Source organism: Chiloscyllium plagiosum, chromosome 24 (assembly GCF_004010195.1).
Source record: "Chiloscyllium plagiosum isolate BGI_BamShark_2017 chromosome 24, ASM401019v2, whole genome shotgun sequence".
Lineage (NCBI taxonomy): Eukaryota > Metazoa > Chordata > Chondrichthyes > Orectolobiformes > Hemiscylliidae > Chiloscyllium > Chiloscyllium plagiosum.
Window position 1 is genome coordinate 30,491,124 of NC_057733.1, and position 21,159 is coordinate 30,512,282.

General features: G+C 42.3%; 1 protein-coding gene across 15 annotated transcripts in view; it reads left to right on the forward strand.

The window, feature by feature from the left end:
• Positions 1-21,159, forward strand: part of rbfox3a (RNA binding fox-1 homolog 3a) — a 1,786,123-nt gene that overhangs the window by 1,466,062 nt on the left and 298,902 nt on the right. For all 15 annotated transcript variants that reach the window (XR_006315228.1, XM_043714674.1, XM_043714673.1 and 12 more), the window contains one exon: positions 1,397-1,464. Coding sequence is in view for 14 of the 15 variants with exons in the window: in XM_043714674.1 (XP_043570609.1) it covers positions 1,397-1,464 (68 nt within the window). In the remaining variant the exon portion in view is untranslated. The remainder of the gene's footprint in view (positions 1-1,396; positions 1,465-21,159) is intronic.

A 21,159-nucleotide genomic window follows, 5' to 3' on the forward strand; every position in this document is an offset into this window, starting at 1 on the left:
CTGGATCTGGGTGGGACGCTCTTCAAAAGAATAGTGCAAATTTGATGGGCTGAATGGCATCTTGCTGCACTGCTAGGATCCTATAATTCTAGTTTCAGGAGCCCACTGATAAATCATAAGAATTTATTTTCAACAAATATATCAGTTACAGGTTTGAATGGTTATTGTTAAAGCACAGAATGTTCAAGTCATGAAACACTATGAGATGAATCTGAACCCAGCTAACACTTCATCCTTGTTGTTGAAATTGAGCATGTTACTCCCTTGGTTCTTCTCACTGTTTCTGGCAAGGCTGGGTAATTTGTTTTTAATGTCATCAGTGATATTCTGTTACAGACTCTGACCAGAATTGGGAGGACAGATGCTGTGGCTTCTCTACCATTTTAAAGCTGACAGCAGCAGGATTTGTAACGCTGCCACAAAACATTTAAATTGTTTTCTTTAGACTGGTGTTAGCAATTAGTGTATTGGAGAGGGCAAGATGGATAGTTCCAGGGCATGTCAATACTCCAGTGTGGCTCTAAAAAAAATCCATGTGTTATTTAATGATAGCTTAGTTGGAGCAGCACTACCAAATTCATAACATTTTTTTTAAAGAGTTAGTAAAACATTGGAAAACTTGACTTCCACTTCTGAACTACACATTGAACAAGCACTAACAACATATTCTGAGGAGCAGATATAGGGCACACTTCTATAAGGATTCAGAAGCTAATATTTCTTCCAACAAACCCTAAGTCTTCCCAGAAAAATATATAGTTATTAGAAAAGTCCCATGTAGTTAACAACAGAAAGTATCCTTTGGCACTAGATTTCTAATTCTGTGTTTATACTTTTTAATCTTTAAGAGCATACATAAGTCACGAGGGAAAGTGAGTGGGTTTAGTGTGTTACAGACAAAGATTAACTTTGTTTGCTTTCTAAAGTGCCTGTTGTTTTCACGGATACTCTGTCACCTGAGAAAGGAGATAGTCAATTATCAAAAGCAGCAGTTCATATTGGGATGCAACTGTACAGGTCTCTCGGTCTTCGCCAGAACTTATATACCAGCAATGTATTTTGCACCAACTTAAAAGAATTCTTTTCATGAGGAATTTTTCCTGGGCAAATGCTTAGTAGCAATAATGACCTAACAAATTGATGTTCACAAGAGTACAGTAAGTAGCACAATCTCAACAGGTCAGCAATTCTTTCCATCCAAATTAATTGCGCCTCAGATCTAGATGGCGCCAATCAGCCCTGCTCGTGGTTTGCCTGCATCTCTGGGTTGTGACTGTTTGCAGAGCCTCTACTTCCCTGACCATTTCATTGCCTCCATCTTACAGACTAAGCATCATTTGCCACAGTATTAATCTATTCAACACAGTCTATAATCAAGCTCTTCTTTCTATTCCAGGGAGGCTATGCAGCATACAGATATGCCCAGCCTGCTGCAGCTGCTGCCGCCGCAGCATACAGTGACAGGTATGACAATCCAGCAAGCACCACTTTATTCATTGGCTCACTCCTTTGCTCACCCCTTACATTTGTCTCAAAGTCCGGATGAGAACAACAAGTTCTTCCTGAGCGTTCTGAAACTCTCTCTTTATATATAAATATTGCCGGGCAGAATTTTCTCCTGTAGGCGGAAGCATCATTGTTTCCCACTCACTGTTGGTTAAGCTCCACAATGCCAGTGGAATCTTACAAATTCGGTCAAAAGTGTTGGCAGATGTTATCAAGGGAAAAGTCTAATGGCAAAGTAATGACCATTAAATAATGTATGTAAATATATTTGTAAAGAATTTGAGGCTTGTTGCAGTTGTGTGGAACAGTGGAGCAATTTAAACTGAGAACCACTGGCTAATTGATTCAAACCTCAGCTTAAATTCAGGCATAGATTTAAATTCAAGTTGGTTATGTGAAGAGCAATATAAATGAAGAAAGAAATAAATGGCATTTATTCAATTCTCTTATGCTCTTATAATTGGATTATGTAAAACTGGCCAAGAGTTTGCTGTTTTGAAACTCTGATCCAAGGATAAGGTGTTGTGATAATAGAAATCGCGTTGATGGATTTATGATCTATTATAATGACATGTCAAACAGATTAAAGCACAGAGCCTGGAGCAGATTGAAAAGAAGAGCTGACATCCAGAAGCCAGATTTTATGAATGAAAACAAATCCATGAACAGCCTGGACCACTGGCTGTCCACATTGCAGGTCGCATTGTCTACAATTTTTCAACCATGAATTTTAGCAGATTACAGATTGTGGGCAGTACGCCCATGGTTTCTGAATATGTCTGGCCAGTGGTCAAGGCCTCCCACTGATAGCATACATTTGTCATAAACTGCTGGACCAAAACTTGAGCAGTTTATCACTGTCACTTTAACCCTGAGATTCGGTACTGACTTGGAGGTACGTTTTGGTGTGTGATACTCGAAAATTGTAGCTTCTAACTTTTTCACTCCTGGCTGAGAATGCAGCAAACACAAAATGCTTTTCCAAACAGATTATTACATCTGGAAATGAGCAGGATCTGCATTGTAAGATGCATTTTAAGTTATAACCATGTTGCCATTGATGCAGTGAGTGTGCATCTCTGAATCCAATTGTCAGCTGGTAAAGGAGCAATTGTTCTGTAATCTGGATCATCTTTACATTCTGCGGTAAGGGCAATATTCTTTAAATGACAGCAATTCTTTGTTTGTTACAAAGCCATGGTACTGTAGTAGTTGCCACACAGATAATTCCCTAAGATCTGACGTGATAAATCAAAGGCTGGATCAAGTCAATACCAAAGCATTATGTAGAAAGATCAGGATCACAACGTTCTCCTGCACAAAACCTCTTTCATTATCATATCTTCATGATAGAATAAGTGCTTAATGCTATAGTAATAAAGTTAGGTTTTTCACAAAAAGGAATTAAAAATCATGTTGAATTGTTGCTCTAAATGAAGATTATCATATTGGCTGCCTGTTTACGTGAATGAAACTTAATAACAGGCCCAGCTATGATGTCACCTATCTTATATTCTGCCTTACATTTTAACCCCACCATCTCAGGGTTAGGGGTAAACTGTTCATGCCTTTTCCTTGTTGTTTTGAGTTTTAGCAATGTTCAAAATATTTTAAATTGTTTCTCTTCCTCTTTTTTTGGAACCCATCAATCCAAAGTTTTACACTGGAAATTAAATCTGAAAAATAGGAAAACCTGTGAGTGGTAAAAACTGGCTTTGACTACCTAGAGGAATATATACATGCTGTTTTAGATATAGAATCATACAACGAGAAAGGGTTAATTCATCACCTTGTCGATTAATCTTTAGGGAAAATTGACCGAAATATGCTTGAATTTTCCTTTATTTTTGGGAACTATATAGTTCAATCAAAACCCATTCCCTTAAACCTAAACAAAGGAAACTGAAGGCAGGAGGGGAAAGTTGCTTGTGGTAGATTGAGAAAATACATTAAAAGATATGATGGTGGTCAGGCATTGGCTACCACTGAAAGAATTGATACATGATTTGTAATAAATATACATACCTTTAATGTAAAAAAATCCAACATGGAAAGTGAATCAACTATAACTAATAAAGGAAGTTAAGGATCGTAATAGATGAAAGAAGGAGGTTATAAATTTATTAAAATGCAGGAAGTGTTGGAGGTACTCAGCATATTTGGTTGAATCTGTGGAACACGAAATAGAGTTAATGTTTCACGTCTAATGTGACTCTTCTTTGGAACCCCTATTAGACTCATGTAAACTCTCTTTCTGTCTCTCCACAGATGCTGCCACACCTGTAAAGCAGGTCCAGCATCTTGAGTTTTTATTTTATATTTTCAGCGTCCGCAGTATTTTGCTTTTGTGTTGGTATACCTGAGGATTGGGAGCATTTTAGAATTTAGCCAAAGTAGAACCAAAAAAAAATCAAAAGAAGGGAAAAATAAAGGTAAACTAGCCAGAAGCATAGGAATGTAAAAAGGAAGAAAAACAAAGACAAATGGGGTCCACTGCAGGCAGAGTCAGGATAATTTCTGGTGGTACATAGCGAAGAACGTCAAAAATAGTTTTGCATCTGTCTTCACTGAGGGAGAAACAAAAAATCTCCCAGAAATAATAAAATACAAGGCATTAGTGAGAATGAGGAACTGACAGATTTTTTTTCATAAAGTAGTATTGGAGAAATTAATGGGACTATAAGTTAACAAAGCCCCAAGACCTGATAAAATGCATCACAAACTATTGAAAGAAGTGGCCATTTAAATTGTGGGTGCATTGGTGATCATCTGACAAGATTCTATTAGATGTTGGAGCGGTGCCTCCAGATTGGGCAGTTATAAATGTAACTCCACCATTGAGGAAAAGACACAGAGAGAAAAGAAAGGACCACCAACCTATTCGCCAGATGTCAGTTGTAGGAAAAATATAGAGTCCACTAAAGAATGTGATAACCAGATATTTATAAAATAAAAATCTGATTGGGAAGAGCAATCAGGATTTGTGAATGGAAAGTCATGCTTGACAAACTTGATGGAAGTTTTATTGTGAATGCTACGAGCAGAGTAGACAAGGGTCATCATATGAATATAGAAAATAGTGGCAGAAATAGATCATTCAGACTCTCAAGCCTGCTCTACCATTCAATAAAATCCTATCTAATCCCGATAACTGTTGAATCCCTTGCCTAACAATAACCTATCTACTTCCATTTTACAAATGTTCGATGATCCCTCTTACACAGCTTTCTGAGGCAGATAGTTCCAAAGCTGCACAACCCTCGGAGAGAAAACAGAAGCCCTTATCTATCCAAAAAAGGTGATCCTAATTTTGAAAGAGTGTCTCCTCCCTGTGGACAGCCAATGGACGTGATGTATTTGGAGTTTCATAAGATTCCATGCAAGAGTTTTAACAAACAAAATTAGAGCATATGGGACAGGAGGTAATGTACTGGCATGTACTGAAGATTGGTTAACAGGAAATATGACTGGGTTATTCTTAGGTTGGGCCATAACTACTGGAGCTCCACGAAGATCAATGCTTGGGCCCAAGCTGTTCACAATTTATGCTTGGGGATCGAACATAGTTTATGGATGATGATGTGAGTTGTGAGGGGGATGCAAACAGTCATCATGAGATTTGTAGGTGCTGGGTCAGTGGGCAAGGTGATTGTGACAGGGTTAGATGAGGATGAGAAGAGAGTGAACCCCAGCCAGTAACAAGTTGGACTAAAGTGTCTGCAACCATGCCTTGAATTCTATGTAAGCATATCTTCTGCTATCTGCTGTTCAGAAGTCATTTAACAAAGATTGCAGTTTGATTGTCCTATATTTCTACTGACAGAATAAATAAAATATGGCAAAGGATGATGGCAATGAAAATCAAGCTGCTAATACGATATAAAACATATTTACGCACCCAGTAATATCCAATCAAGTGTCACTTTCACCACTAATAAATTTGTAACGTCCCATTAGTGATTATTGGCTTTTCTAGAAAGCCAGTGGAAAAAAGGAATTTGTTTTTCCACCAACCTTCATTCACTGTTTATGTGAATAGTTGAGTCCCTGATGTGATTGGGATTATGAAGTTGGTTATTTTATTGGCTGCTGCTACTAATTGAGGGAGAACGATGCACTTGCTTCTGAAGAAGCTCTGGGAAAATATTTTAAACAAGAAATTCCTCTGTGGTCACAGAAACCTTCCTTTGTCTTGTAACCTTTGTGTCTCCTCTTTGTGAAAGTGGCTTTTCCACGTGGAATTACATGGGTAAGAGGTTGTAATAAGAACATTTTTACACATTTCAAACAATAAGGAACCATATTTCAAGTGCAACCTCGTAAGAGCTTAGTACTGAGCTGAAAGCTATTCCTCACCCCTCTAGCTCCCCAGGGAAATGTGTATTCCAATAGGATTGTCTCAAATATCTCACTGATTTGCATGGAATATAATGTGCTGGTAGAAGATGTGGATGGACTGGGTAAGTTAAAGAAGATTGTTTTCAAACCATATTCTTCAATTCAATTTGTGAGAATGTTCCCTCATTCACTGCTGGAAACACCAAATTACCTGACAAAAATAGAGATTCTACTTGATGCAGTTCTGGGCACTGTGAAGATTACTATAGTTTTCTGATCATTTAAATGTTACAACTGATATGTCACAATGTAAATATTGGAATAGCAATCTAAGATTAATGATCTAATCTGCAGATAAGATCAGATGTACCATTCTAAATATTAGGAAAGATTGCCATCAATTTGATTTTTATTACAGGTTCCAAATAACATAAACATCATGAATGAATTTGACCATGTCATTATCACAGTGAACTGATGACAATTTAAGAATGATGGAGGATACTTGATAAATTAGAGTTCATTTGATTGATTACAATCTGCTCACAACCTAGGACAATGATAAATATTATTAAACAAAAATTAAAACAATCTTTCTTCCTGTTTAAGTGTTTAAAAACATATCAAAATATGTTAATAAATATCAGTATTTATGAATTCCTTGTAAACTCCCAAGAGTGTGTACATAAGGCTCCCAGTAGGGTTTACATTAAAACACAGAAATGGTCACAGGATAGAAACAACTTCACTGCCTAATGTTGTCAGAGCTTCATGTTTTCCATTATACAGTCAATATACTTCTCCTCAAAAAAGCTGTTTTATCTTTGTATTTTGATCTACATCACATACCGACTGTGTTTATGACTTGATGACTGTGTCTGCAGACTTACAATTTTTCAATCTATTACAGTCCCTCAAAGCTTTAACAATTGGCAACCATATTCTTCTCGATATTGTTTTGGAGGAGAACCAAAACATTCTTAAGTCATTTTGTTGGCAGTCAGTGACTTCAGGCAAAAACCAATGAAGAGAATTGCAAGGAAATTGTCTTTGGAGTGATTTCAGTATCTCTATTTGAAGACATTTGAAAGTTTTTTTTGCACAAATCCAGGCTTCAGAATAGTTTCTGTCGTGAATAATGTTGACAGCAAGGCAAAAAGTTGTGAATGCATTGACAGAATTGCAGTTCTTAATGTCAGGACTTTAAAAATGGAAATGCAAAATGTGGACATGGGTTCACACCTTCGTTTACAGAAATCTTTCATATGATAAATCTAGATATTGTGTAGCTGTTTGTAGAGGAACAGGAATGTGGAAATGTAAGTGTGACCAAGTCATGACAGGAGATAAATATTCGATAGAAAGCCATACTTACAGCAAGGTTTTTTGCCTAGAAGTTCAATTTGAAATCACTGTTCCTGGAGGGCGAGCTGTCCAAGAATGCTAAAGGAGCAATGGAGGCAGTAACTATAATTTGCCAAGAATGTTTGGAATCAAGAACTGTGCCAAAGGACAAATGCTATCTCTGTTTCTCAAAAAAAAAGCGGAAATGGTAAGCAGGGAAATCATCAGCCTATCCATTTTACCTCATTTCAGGTTTGTTATGAAATGTAATTGGTTCATGTCTTATTTTCAAAATCTCCATACAGCTTTGGCACAAATAGAAACAGACTGTAGATATATCTTACTATGTCTAACACTTTCTATGCCATGTTTCAGTTAGTCCTTTTAAGACAGCAGTGTTCCTTCAGAGACATTGCTGACTGTATCACACTGAGTAAGTTTGCCAGTTTGAAGGATGCACCATTTTAAATGGTTTGCCCAGATTTTTTAAAAAATTGATTTATTCGAATATAGGTGCTTTCCTTCTTTTAAACTATCCCAGCCATTTATCCTTTCACATAAATTCCCCTCAGCAGAAAAATGCTTGAATTAAAAGCGTACAAAATTCAATGAATTACATCACTGGTAACACGGTTGACTTGATTCCCTCAGAATACCCTATTTCTGGGCAAGGGCTGCTTTGTTATTTGCTCTAGCCTTGTTAACTCCAGCACACCGACCTCATTTGCAGTCTGTCACTTTAAAGAAGCATCCATAATATTGTCTTGTATGCTGGCAATCATCCAGATCAATACATTCAATGTTTTTAAAAGTTTTGTCTTCAACAAAAATGGATGAAACTGCAGAATTCTGCTGTAACTGATGGCATGGGCCTTCCCAGAACTCTCATTTATTTTTATCAATGAGGTCAGTGTATTTTGTCAAAAGAGTCAGCTAAAGGCAAAGCTGAGGTTTTTAAATGGATTGAGAACAAATGCACAATTAAGAATTATTTAATCGGCTATAACATGGTCACAGTGAAAAGATAAAGTTATCTTGACTCTTCCAAACTGTGGTTACATTCAAAGATAGGGACCAAACAGTTCAGATGACCTTAAAGGTGGTTTTCAATCCTTGGGATAACAAAGGTCGAGAAAGGATTTTACTCATTGCTAGCTCCTCAAAAGAAATAAGCATTCTGTCATGTTTATTCAGAAGCTGTAACTCTGTGAAGTTATACTGACAATTTATTTCCCGTTATTTGCCAGTTTCTTTCCTTTTGTTTCCTTGACTTCCTTTCTCAGCAGTGACAACTCTTTACTTGAGTATTGTTCCACAAGGTACCAGCAGTTCTCCAGGGCCTATCCCTAAGTAGTCATTCTTGTGATTATTATGTCTAGATGCCTGAAGACCAGATGAGCTCAATCTGATTCTCAACAGACATCTGACATGCAAATATTCTAACATAGTTCACTGAAAAGTATTCAAGAACAGATATTTTCCGCTCCTCAGTACAGACGTGACAAAAGGGAAAAAGTATACAAGTCAAGTATGTCTCAGTTACTAGATTAGATTACAGTGTGGAAACAGGCCCTTCGGCCCAACAAGTCCACACCGACCTGCCGAAGTGCAACCCACCCATACCCCTACACATCTACCCCTTACCTAACACTACGGGAAATTTAGCGCGGCCAATTCACCTGACCTGCACATCTTTGGACTGTGGGAGGAAACCGGAGCACCCGGAGGAAACCCATGCAGACACGGGTAGAACGTGCAAACTCCACACAGTCAGTCGCCTGAGGCGGGAATTGAACTCGGGTCTCTGGCGCTGTGAGGCAGCAGTGCTAACCACTGTGCCACCGTGCCGCCACACGGTTTTTCCATCTGGAATGTCCAGTTAACTCTGTGTGGATTAAATCTCAAAAACTGATTCTGTATGGCTTGTTCTAAGTTTAAAGCAACATACATCTCTATGTTATTTATGTGTTCAAGTAACTCAGTCGATGAAGCCCACCTTTCTCTGGGTAGAACTGGAAAGCAACAGAGACACAGCATCATTGAGTAAACAGCTCGGAAACAGACCCTTCAGTCCAACTCGTTCAGGCTGAACAGATATCCTAAATTGATCTAGTCCCATTTGCCAGCATTTGGCCCATATTCCACTAAATCCTTCCTATTCATATACCCATCCAAATATCTTTTAAATGTTGTAATCGTACCATCTCCACCACTTCTCTGACAGCTCATTCCACACACATGCACCACCCTCTGTGTGAAACAGTTTCCCTCAGGTCCCTTTTAAATCTCTCTCCTCTCACCTTAAACGTATGCACTTGAGTTTTGGACTCTCGCACCATGCCCCTCATGAATTTATAAATCTCTATAAGGTCACCCCTCAGCCTCCGATGCACTAAGTAAAAAAGCCCCAGCCTTTTCAGTATCTCCCTGTAGCTCAAACCTTCCATCCCAGCAACATGCTTGTAAATCTTTTCTGAACCCTTCAAGTTTCACAACATTCTTCCTACAGCGGGGAGACCAGAATTGAATGCAGTATTCTCAAAGTGGCCTAATCAATGTCCTGTACAGCTATAACATGACCTCCCAACTCCTTTACTCAAGGCACTGACCAATGGAGGTAAGCATGTCAAATGCCTTCTTCATCACCCTGTCTACCTGCGATTCTACTTTCACGGAACTATGCACCTGCACCCATAGGTCTTTTTGTTTGGCAACTCTCCCAGGGCCCAATCGAGGTCCTGTTGTACTGAGATAATCTTCATGTTTTATTACATCCTTGTTCTCCACAGTTCATTGCTATCAGAGTGAACTAACTTCATGCGGGCATACGGAATGCAGTGTAGACATGTTTAGCACAGGTTGCACTCATGGGATAGACTATTGGGCCCAGCGTGCAAGCTTCAGAGATCAGTAGAAAGGGAATCCCAAGTGAGCTTCATTGTAGAGGGGCCTCTGCAATGTTTTTTGACCATTGTATACACTCTTTGAAAAAAAGGATTACCTTGTATTGATTACAGGTTGAACTGGTTATTCAATGGTTCATGATTTGGAGGTGCCAGTGTGGGACTGGGGTGTACAAAGTTAAAAAAACACACAACACCAGCTTATTTGGAAGCACTAGCTTTCAGAGCACTGCTCCTTCATCAGGCGGTTAAGATCATAGGACACAGAATATCAGTTCCCTGATGACAGATGACTGACTTGGAGTGGTAAAAATGCAAATCATATTGAAATCCACTGACATTAAAATAATTCGACTTGTTAGAAAATGTGAAAGATAATAAAATAAAAGAACTTGTGTTAATTTTTGAAAGGCCTATACTTAGTTGCACTTATTTTAATTCAAAACAAACATGATGTTTGCTGGTTAGTGAAAGTAAACCATAGTGTGTAGAAATCTAAATTTAGAGTAGTATTTCGGTCATGTTGAAAAACGTCCATATTACAAGGAGAAATGCTGGATGTCTTGAAATGCATAGAAGTGGATAAATCCCCAGGACCTGATCAGGTGTACCCTAGAACTCTGTGGGAAGCTAGGGAAATGATTGCTAGGCCTCTTGCTGAGATATTTGCATCATTGATAGTCACAGATGAGGTGTCGGAAGAATGGACATTGGCTAATGTGGTGCCACTATTTAAGAAAGGTGGTAAGGACAAGCCAGGGAACCATAGACAAGTGAGTTTGACGTTGGTGGTGGGCAGGTTGTTGGAACAAAACCTGAGGGGCAGGATGGACATGTATTTGGAAAGGCAAGGACTGATTAGGGATAGTCAACATGGCTTTGTGCGTGGGAAATCATGTCTCACAAACTCGATTGAGTTTTTTGAAGAAGTAACAAAGAGGATTGATGAGGGCAGAGCGGTAGATGTGATCTGTATGGACTTCACTAAGGCGTTCGACAAGGTTCCCCATGGGAGACTAGTGAGCAAGGTTAAATCTCATGGAATACAGGGAGAACTGGCCATTTGGATACAGAACTGGCTCAAAGGTAGAAGACAGAGGGTGATGATCGAGGGTTGTTTTTCAGACTGGAGGCCTGTGACCAGTGGAGTGCCACAAGGATCAGTGTCTTGTTCCACTACCTTTCCTCATTTATATAAATGATTTGGATGTGAGCATAACAGGTATACTTAGTAAGTTTGCAGATGATATGAACATTGGAGGTGTAGTTGACAGTGAAGAAGGTTACCTCAGATTACAATGGGATCTTGACCAGATGGGCCAATGGGCTGAGGAGTGGCAGATGAAGTTTAATTTAGATAAATGCGAGGTACTGCATTTTGAGAAAGCAAATCTGAGCAGGACTTATACACTTAATTCCTGATGCTCATTCCTGATGAAGGGCTCTTGCCCGAAACGTTGATTTTCATGCTCCTCAGATGCTGCCTGACCTGCTGTGCTTTTCCAGCACCACTCTAATCTTGACTCTGATCTCCAGTATCTGCAGTCCTCACTTTCGCCTTATACACTTAATGGTAAGGTCCTAGGGAGTGTTGCTGAACAAAGAGACATTGGAGTGCAGGTTCATAGCTTCTTGAAAATAGAGTCGCAGGTAGATAGGATAGTGAAGAAGGCGTTTGGTATGCTTTCCTTTCTTGGTCGGAGTCTTGAGTACAGGAGTTGGGAGGTCATGTTGCAGCTGTACAGGACATTGGTTAGGCCACTTTTGGAATATTGCATGCAATTCTGGACTCCTTCCTATCGGAAGGATGTTGTGAAACTTGAAAGGGTTCAGAAAAGATTTACAAGGATGTTGCCAGGGTTGGAGGATTTGTGCTTTAGGGAGGGATTGAATAGGCTAAGGCTGTTTTGCCTGGAGCGTCGGAGGCTGAGGGGTAGCCTTTTCGAGGTTTTTAAAATCATGAGGAGCATGGATAGGATAAATAGGCAAAGTCTTTTCCCTGGGATGGGGAAGTCCAGAACTAGAGGGTCTGGGTTTAGGTTGAGAGGAGAAAGATATAAAAGAGATCTAAGGGGCAACTTTTTCACGCAGAGGGTGCTCCTTGTATGGAATGAGCTGCCAGCGGAAGTGGTGGAGGCTGGTACAATTGCAACATTTAAAAGGCATTTGGATGTTTATATGAATAGGAAGGGTTTGGAGGGATATGGGCCAGGTCCTGGCAAGTGGGACTAGATTGAGTTGGGATATCTGGTCGGCATGACAGAGTCTGTTTCCGTGCTGTACATCTCTATGACTCTATGTTCTGCACAAGCCCATCTTTTCTCTAAAAAGACTGTGATCTGTGGAGATTGTGTATGTCCATTCACCAGCAATATCTTCTCTCCTCCTAAACTGAACATGATATGATGCAGTAAGCAAATTATATGGGAAAACACAATTTCTATCATTCAACAAGAACAAAGTGTCAAGGGGATAAAAATCCAAAGCAGGTGTGAAAATGGAGCAGCAACTAATCCAAGGCATTGACTGTAAGATTGGAATAAGGAGGAGATTACTTGGCTGCCATCTTGCTCAGAGAACAATGTGGAGTTTCCAATAAATCATGTTAAAAGCACAGAAACAGGCTAAGCAACCCAACTGTTCTATAACAATGTTTATATTGCTCCTGAGATATTCCTCACACTCTACGTCTTCCATTTCCTGCACTGAATTCTCTTGTCCTTTCTTCCTCTTGTGTGTCAAGTTTTCATATGAGTTCATCAGATGCTCCAACAAGTGGAAATTCACACTCTCACCATTCTCTCTGTGGAGAGGTTTCTCCTCACTTTGCTATTTAGTCTGTTTGTGGCTACCTTATATTTATGCTTCCTCTTTTCTGAACTCAAACACAACTGGAAGTAGGTGGGCGGCACGGTGGCACAGTGGTTAGCACTGCTGCCTCACAGCGCCAGAGACCCGGGTTCAATTCCCGTCTCAGGCGACTGACTGTATGGAGTTTGCACGTTCTCCCCGTGTCTGCATGGGTTTCCTCCGGGTGCTCCAGTTTCCTCCCACAGTCCAAAGATGTGCAGGTCAGGTGAATTGGCCATGCTAAATTGCCCGTAGTGTTAGGTAAGGGGTAAATGTAGAGGTATGGGTGGGTTGCGCTTCAGCGGGGTGGTGTGGACTTGTTGGGCCGAAGGGCCTGTTTCCACACTGTAAGTAATCTAATCTAATCTCGGTGCTCCTCAGCCACACAGCTTTAAGGACCTCTATTTGATTTCTTTTTGATGTTTAGAGTCACAGAGATGTACAGCATGGAAACAAACCCTTCAGTCCAACCTGTCCATGCCGACCAGATATCCCAACCCAATCTCGTCCCACCTGCCAGAACCCGGCCCATTTCCCTCCAAACCCTTCCTATTCATATACCCATCCAAATGCCTCTTAAATGTTGCAATTGTACCAGCCTCCACCACATCCTCTGGCAGCTCATTCCATACACGTATCATCCTCTGCGTGAAAAAGTTGCCCCTGAGGTCTATTTTATACTTTTCTCCTCTCACCCTAAACCTATTTGCTGAAATTGAAGAAAAAAAACCAACTTGTTCAACCTTTCTTCATAGTTTCAACCTCTCAATTCTGATAGATTCATAAATCTCTTCTTGTACTTTCTCCAGGGCTTTGGTATTCATTTTTACAGGGTAGGGACCAAATTGTACACACACAACCTCAAAACAATTCAGCCTTAAGACTCTAAATGAGAACAGGGACTTTGTTTTGACTATTTCTAGCCCTACTGATATCATAGAATCCCCTACATTGTGGAAGTAGGCCATTTAGCCCACAGAGTCCATTCTGACCCAGCGAAGAGCATCCCATTCAGACCAATCCCCCCTACCCTATCCCGGTAACATTGCTTTTCCCATGGCTAACCCACCTCATCTGCGCATCCCTGGACATAATGAGCAATTTAGCTTGGCCAGTCCACTGAACCTACACATCATTGGACTATGGGATGAAACCGGAGCACCTGGATGATATGGGGATAACGTACAAACTCCACACAGACAGTTGCCCGAGGGTGAAATCAAACTTGGGTCCCTGACACAGTGAGGCTGCAGTGCTAACCACTGAGGCACTGTGCAACCCTAATTTGTATTGTTTCTATAGCTGTTTTTAATTATGTGTGTATGCCTAATCCTCACTCTGTGTAAGCCTCCATAAAAATTAGTTTCATTCCTTCTGTAGTGCAAGTTGGCCTCCTTATTCCTCCAAGTAAAATGAACCACCTCACAATTTTCTGTATTGTGGTTCATTTAGCATTTGTCTGCTCAGCAAACTTGTTTATCCTTCTCTGTATTTTGGTGCAGTCCTCTACAATAATATCTATACCTTCAATTTTGTACATTCTGGTAAATTTGGTGCAATATCTCCAATTTCTGAGCCTAACTCTTTTATGAATATTTACTTTTGACACATGAAGTCCAAAGAAGGAAAAACAATTTTTAATCACAGCCAATTTCACACTGTGTGAATATTAGCCTGCCGTATCAAATTATTTTGCTACTTTAACTGAGGCATTAACATGTTTATTTTAAATAAATTACTCCCTCTATTAAAATGGCAGGTAATAGAATTTCACAGAAATACATTTTTCCATTAATATTCAAACAGTATAATGCCACAGCAGTAACCCAATTTACCAATCTAACTGCACCTTAAACCACGTTAAACCTGTTTGGAGTCATAGACTCATACAGTATGAAAGTAAACCCTTTGGTCCAACTCATCCAGGCTAATCGTGTTCCCAAACTAAACTAGTCCCACTTGTCTGCATTTGGCCCATCGCGCTCCAACCCTTTCCTTTTCATGTATTTGTCCAAATGTCTTTTAAATTTTGCAACTGTACCTGCATCCACTACTTCCTCTGGCAGTTCATTTCACATATGAACCATTGTCTGTGTAAAAACATTGCCCCTCTTGTCCTTTGTAAAACCTTCTCCCCTTAAAAATTTGCCTCCTAGTTTTGAACTACCCCACCCTTGGGAAAAGACCATTCCTAATCAGCTTCTCTGTGCCCCTCATGATTTTATAAACCTCTATAACGTCACCCCTCAACCTCCTACACTCCAGTGAAAAGGTCCCAGACTCTCCAGTCTATTTTTACATACCAAACCTTCCAATCCAGTCAACATCCTGGTAAGTTTTTTCAGAATCTTCTCTAATTTAATAATATGCATTAACATGGAATAATCAGTCGTACAAATCACAATTTGATACTGGGATAAGCTGGATTCCTACATGGCTGATATTGGCTCTATATTTGATTTGAAATACCAGCATCAGCCTGGGTGCTGCAGTACAGCAAGTGAGCCGAGCACAGAACCAGGCTGAATGGCCTCTTTTTGCACTGAGGGATTCTGTGATTCCAACTGTTTCAAATTGTTCAAATCTTCTTGGCATTTACTGTTATACACTCATAGACATTTACAGCTCAGAGGGACGCTATTCAGCAAGTATGCCTGTGCCAGTCAACCAAGATCTGACTACACTAATCTCATTTTCCACCCTTTGACCCATAGCCCTACATGCTATGGAAATGCAAGCAAATATTGAAATACCGCTTAAATATTTCATGAGTTTCTGATACAAACACACTTTCAGGCTGGGAATTCCATATTCTCACCACCCTTTGAGTAAGAAAATAATTTTCCCGATGTGTCATTTTGGACTCCTACTACTGGCCATATATCTATGTCTCCTGGCTATTGACCACTCTATGAATGGTAAAAGTATCTTCTTACCAGCTTAACTAAGCCCCTCACAATATCATATACCTCTACTCCTGCCCCTTTCAACCTTTGCTTCTCCAGAAAATAGCAACCTCAGCTTCCTCAATAATTCCTCAAAGATCTATCTGCCATAGCTTCTCTTTTATTTTTCTTAGTCCTTAATCTTTACATCCCTTTTCATCCAGGGTTCTTTAGTCTTGAATGCCTCCGACTGCTTGAACACTGTTTTATCTTCTAGTAGCTACTCCCAGTCAAGTTGTGCCAAACCATATTTTAGGAAAATTACCTTTTCCACAGTGTTGAAGTTTAATTCCCAGCACATCCTTATCATTTTCCAGAACAAACCTAAATCGAACTGCATTATGCTTACTATCACCAGAATGCTCTCCTATTATTATGTCTTCCACTTGGGCTCATTTCCAAATGTTAGAATTGCCTCTTCACTTGTTGAGCATTCCATTGACTGGCTAAAAGGGTCTCCTAGATGCAATACATACCCTGTACTGGTTCACGATAGCCGCTCACCACCATCTTCTCAAGGGCAAGTGGGGATGGGTAACTACTCACAGAGCACTTAAGAGAACATCTCTGGGACACCTTCACCAATCAACCCCACCGCCCCGTGAACTAAACACTTCAACTCCCCCTCCCCCTCCGCCAAGGACATGCAGGTTCTGGGCCTCCTTCATCGCCACTCCCTTACCACCTGATGCCTGGAGGAAAAACGCATCATCTTCTGCCTCAGGACCCTCCAACTCCATGGCATTAATGTGGATTTCACCAGTTTCCTCATTTCCCCTCCCCCTACCTTATCCCAGTTCCAACCTTCCAGCTCAGCACCACTTTCATGACCTGTCTCACCTGTCAATCTTCCTTCCCACCTATCCACTCCACCCTCCCCTCCAACCTATCACCTTTGTCCCCATCTCCATCCACCTATTGCATTCTCAGCTATTCCCCCACCCCACCCCCGAGGCTCCCAGCCTCATTCCTAATGATAGGTTTTTGCCTGAAACGTCGATTTTCCTGCTCTTCAGATGCTGCCTGACCTGCTATGCTTTTCCAGCACCACACTCTTGACTCTCACCTCCAGCATCTGCAGTCCTCACTTTTGCCATGGGCAATAAATGCTGGCCCATCCAGCAATGCTCACATCCCATAACAGAGTTGAAAAAAATAAGAATTTTGTTCCCTCCCTGTTACTGTCCTATTGTTTTTACTGAAAATTGGTGACATATTTGATCCTCTGTGTATCCATGACTGCTTGGATGTCTATGCTGCACACCACCAGTATGTTTGTCCCTTTTGTATCTTTAACTACAACCCATATGGCCTCATTTGATGGTCCTGCCAAGATATGAATCTACCTCACTGCTATAATTGATTACCTGATCAATATTTGGATCCTACCCAGTCCTCTTCTGTCACCCCCACTCATCTAAATACCCTAAATATCAATTGGCCAATCATGCCCAATTTCCATCCAAGTCTCAGTCTCAGATGTGACTTCATCTTTTTAAGCTGCATGGTGACCACATGCTGAAACATGCTATCCTCAAACCTTTCAGACTCATGAATACACCGTACTGCCCCTAACTGCTCCTCAAGCTCCAAAAGACAGAGCTCAAGTTGCTGCCAGAGACGACACCTGCAGTTGGTCATATCCAGGATTTCCCACTTAGTTCAGGTTTTGCCAATCATGAGCTTAAGATCTCCAAACTTAACTAAATAAAATATGGAGCCTTTAGTCTTATTTTATCCTTGCTCCCACTTAAGTATAGATTTTTTTTATTTCAAAAATATACTTTATTCATAAAATAATTTGATGGTCTGTACAGTTGGTCATGCCATACATACGTAACATTTATATACAGAGATCAGAATTTATCATTTTTATATACAGGTCTGTACGTTTATCAATCATATGTCCATATATTTAGCTGAGGCGCCAGCAGAGCCCAAATGACTGCATGGGCCCCCTGTTCTTCTTTGGCAGGCAGATGTTACATGGTGGTCTTGTAGTCCTGGGCCTTGGAATGTGCCAGTCTGCAACACTCAGTCGGGGTCAACTCCTTCAGCTGGAAGATCAACAGGTTTCGGACCGCCCAGAGAGCGTCCTTCACCGAGTTGTTGATCCTCCAGGCACAGTTGATGTTCGTCTCGGTGTGCGTCCCGGGGGACAGGCCGTAGAGCACGGAGTCCCGTGTCACGGCGCTGCTCGGGACGAACCTCGACAAACACCACTGCATTCCTCTCCAGACTTCTTCTGCGTAGGCACATTCCAGAAGGAGGTGTGTGACAGTCTCGTTCCCCCCCCGCAGCCACTTAGAGGGCAGCATGCGGTGCGGCTGAGAGTCCAGGCGTGCATTAAGGATCTCACAGGCAGAGCCCTTCTCACCACCAGCCAAGCAATGTCTCGGTGCTTGTTGGAAAGTTCTGGCGATGAGGCATTCTGCCAAATGGCTTTGACAGTCTGCTCAGGGAACCGCTCGATAGGATCCGCCCTCTCCTTTTCCCGAAGGGTCTCAAGGACACTACATGCTGACCACTTCCTGATGGACTTGTGGTCAAAGTTGTTTTTCTTCATAAACTTCTCCACGAAGGACAGGTGATACAGAATGGTCCAACTACTCGGAGCGTTCCACGGCAGCGAGGCCAGGCCCATCCCTCGCAACACTGGGGACAGGTAGAACCTCAGTACGTAGTGACACTTGGTGTTTGTGTACCGGGGATCTACGCACAGCTTAATGCAGCCTCACACAAAGGTGGCATTGGGTGTATTTTTTTCCCCCGTTGCCCAGATCTTTGTACAGCAAGTCCCTTCAGACCCGGTCCATCTTTGACCTCCATATAAATTGGAAGATGGCCCGGATGACTGCAGCGACATAGGTTCTGGGAATAGGCCAGACCTGTGCCACATATAACAGCAATGACAGTGCCTCACTCCTGATGACCAGGTTTTTTCCCGTGACCGTAGCTTCCATCTGCCCAGTTTCTGCCTCACTATGCTGATACGCTCCTCCCAAGACTTGGCGCACGCCCCAGCCCCCCCCTCCCCAAACCAAATACCCAGCACCTTCAGGTGGTCGGTCCTGACGGTGAAGGGGATCGAGGATTGGTCGGCCCTTGGTTTACCTTGGCCCCCGAGGCCCATTCGAACTAGTCACATATGCACAAGAGTCTGTGCACGGACAGCGGATCCGAGCAGAAAACGGCGACATCATCCATGTACAGGGAGGCCTTAACCTGCAGGCCCCCACTGCCAGGAATAGTCACCCCCCTCAGGCTCGCATCCTTCCTGATGGACTCGGCAAATGGCTCTTTGTAGCACACAAACAAGGCAGGAGAGAGAGAGAGAGCAGCCCTGCCTGACTCCAGATCTGACTGGGAAGCTATCTGATTCCACCCATTGATTGAGACTGCACTGACAATGTTGGTGTAGAGCAGTCTGATCCAACTGCCGATTCCCTCCCCAAAGCCCATTTTGGAGAGAACATCTCTCATATACCTGTGTGATATCCTGTCAAAGGCTTTCTCCTGGTCCAGGCTGATCAGGCAGGTGTCCAACCCTCTGTCCTGCATGTAGGCGATCATATCCCTGAGGAGTGCGAGACTCTCAGCGATCTTCCTGCCCGGCACAGCACAGGTTTGGTCAGGGTGAATCACCGACCCCAGAGCAGACCTGATCCGGTTGGCGATTACCTTTGACAGAACTTTGTAGTCCGCATTCAACAGTGAGATTGGTCTCCAATTTTTGAGTTCCTCCCTCTCCCCCTTCCACTTGTAGATGAGGGTGATAATGGCTTTCCTCATGGATTCACACATGGTACCTGCCCGAAGCATACTGACATACACCTCCAGCAGGTCCTGGCCAATCAAGTCCCACAGAGCAGAATAGAGCTCGACCAGTAGGCCGTCACTTCCAGGAGTTCTATTCTTTTCGAAGGACTCGAAAAGAGTCAGCTTGTCCAGAGATAGCGGCTGGTCCAGCCTCTCCCCTGTTCTGTCTTCTAAAACCTCCGTGATAGAAGACAGGAACGACTGGGAGGCCGCACTGTCATTTTTTTTTAATTTCAAAAATATACTTTATTCATAAAATAATTTGATGGTCTGTACAGTTGGTCATGCCATACATATGTACATACAAAGGTCAAAACTTATCATTTTTATACAGGTCTGTACATTTTTTGATCATATGCCCATATATTTAGCTGAGGCGTCAGCAGAGCCCAAATGACTGCATGGGCCCCCTGTTCTTCGTTAGGCAGGCAGATGTTACACAGTGGTCTTTCCCCACCGCGCCTTGGCGGCAACCGCCCCAAGCTTCAGCGCGTCCCTCAACACGTAGTCCTGGACCATGGAATGTGCCAGTCTGCAACACTCAGTCGGGGTCAACTCCTTCAGCTGGAAGATCAGCAGGTTTCGGACCACCCAGAGAGCGTCCTTCACCGAGTTGATGATCCTCCAGGCACAGTTGATGTTCGTCTCGGTATGCGTCCCAGGGAACAGGCCGTAGAGCACGGAGTCCCATGTCACGGAGCTGCTCGGGACGAACCTCGACAAACACCACTGCATTCCTCTCCAGACTCCCTCTGCGTAGGCACATTCCAGAAGGAGGTCTGTGACAGTCTCGTCCCCCCGCAGCCACTTTGAGGGCAGGGTGCAGTGCGGCTGAGAGTCCGGGTGTGCATAAAGGATCTCACAGGCAGAGCCCTTCTCACCACCAGCCAAGCCATGTCTTGGTGCTTGTTGGAAAGTTCTGGCGATGAGGCATTCTGCCAAATGGCTTTGACAGTCTGCTCAGGGTACCGCTCAATAGGATCCGCCCTCTCCTTTTCCCGAAGGGTCTCAAGGACACTACGTGCTGACCACTTCCTAATGGACTTGTGGTCAAGGGTGTTTTCCTTCATAAATTTCTCCACAAAGGACAGGTGATACGGAATGGTCCAACTACTCGGAGCGTTCCGCGGCAGCGAGGCCAGGCCCATCCTTCGCAACACCGGGGACAGGTAGAACCTCAGTACGTAGTGACACTTGGTGTTTGCGTACCGGGGATCCACGCACAGCTTGATGCAGCCACACACAAAGGTGGCCATCAGGGTGAGGGTGGCATTGGGTGTATTTTTTCCCCGTTGCCCAGATCTTTATACAGTGAGGTGAAGGACCAGCAAGCCTCGCTCTTTGCTTCGGAGGCCTCCAAGATAATCTTCCGGTCCAGGGTCCGCTCGGGTGGAGCAGGACGAGACGTGCTCACGTTTCTTCTTCCAGAAGGTGCATAAAGAGAGCTCTGTGCT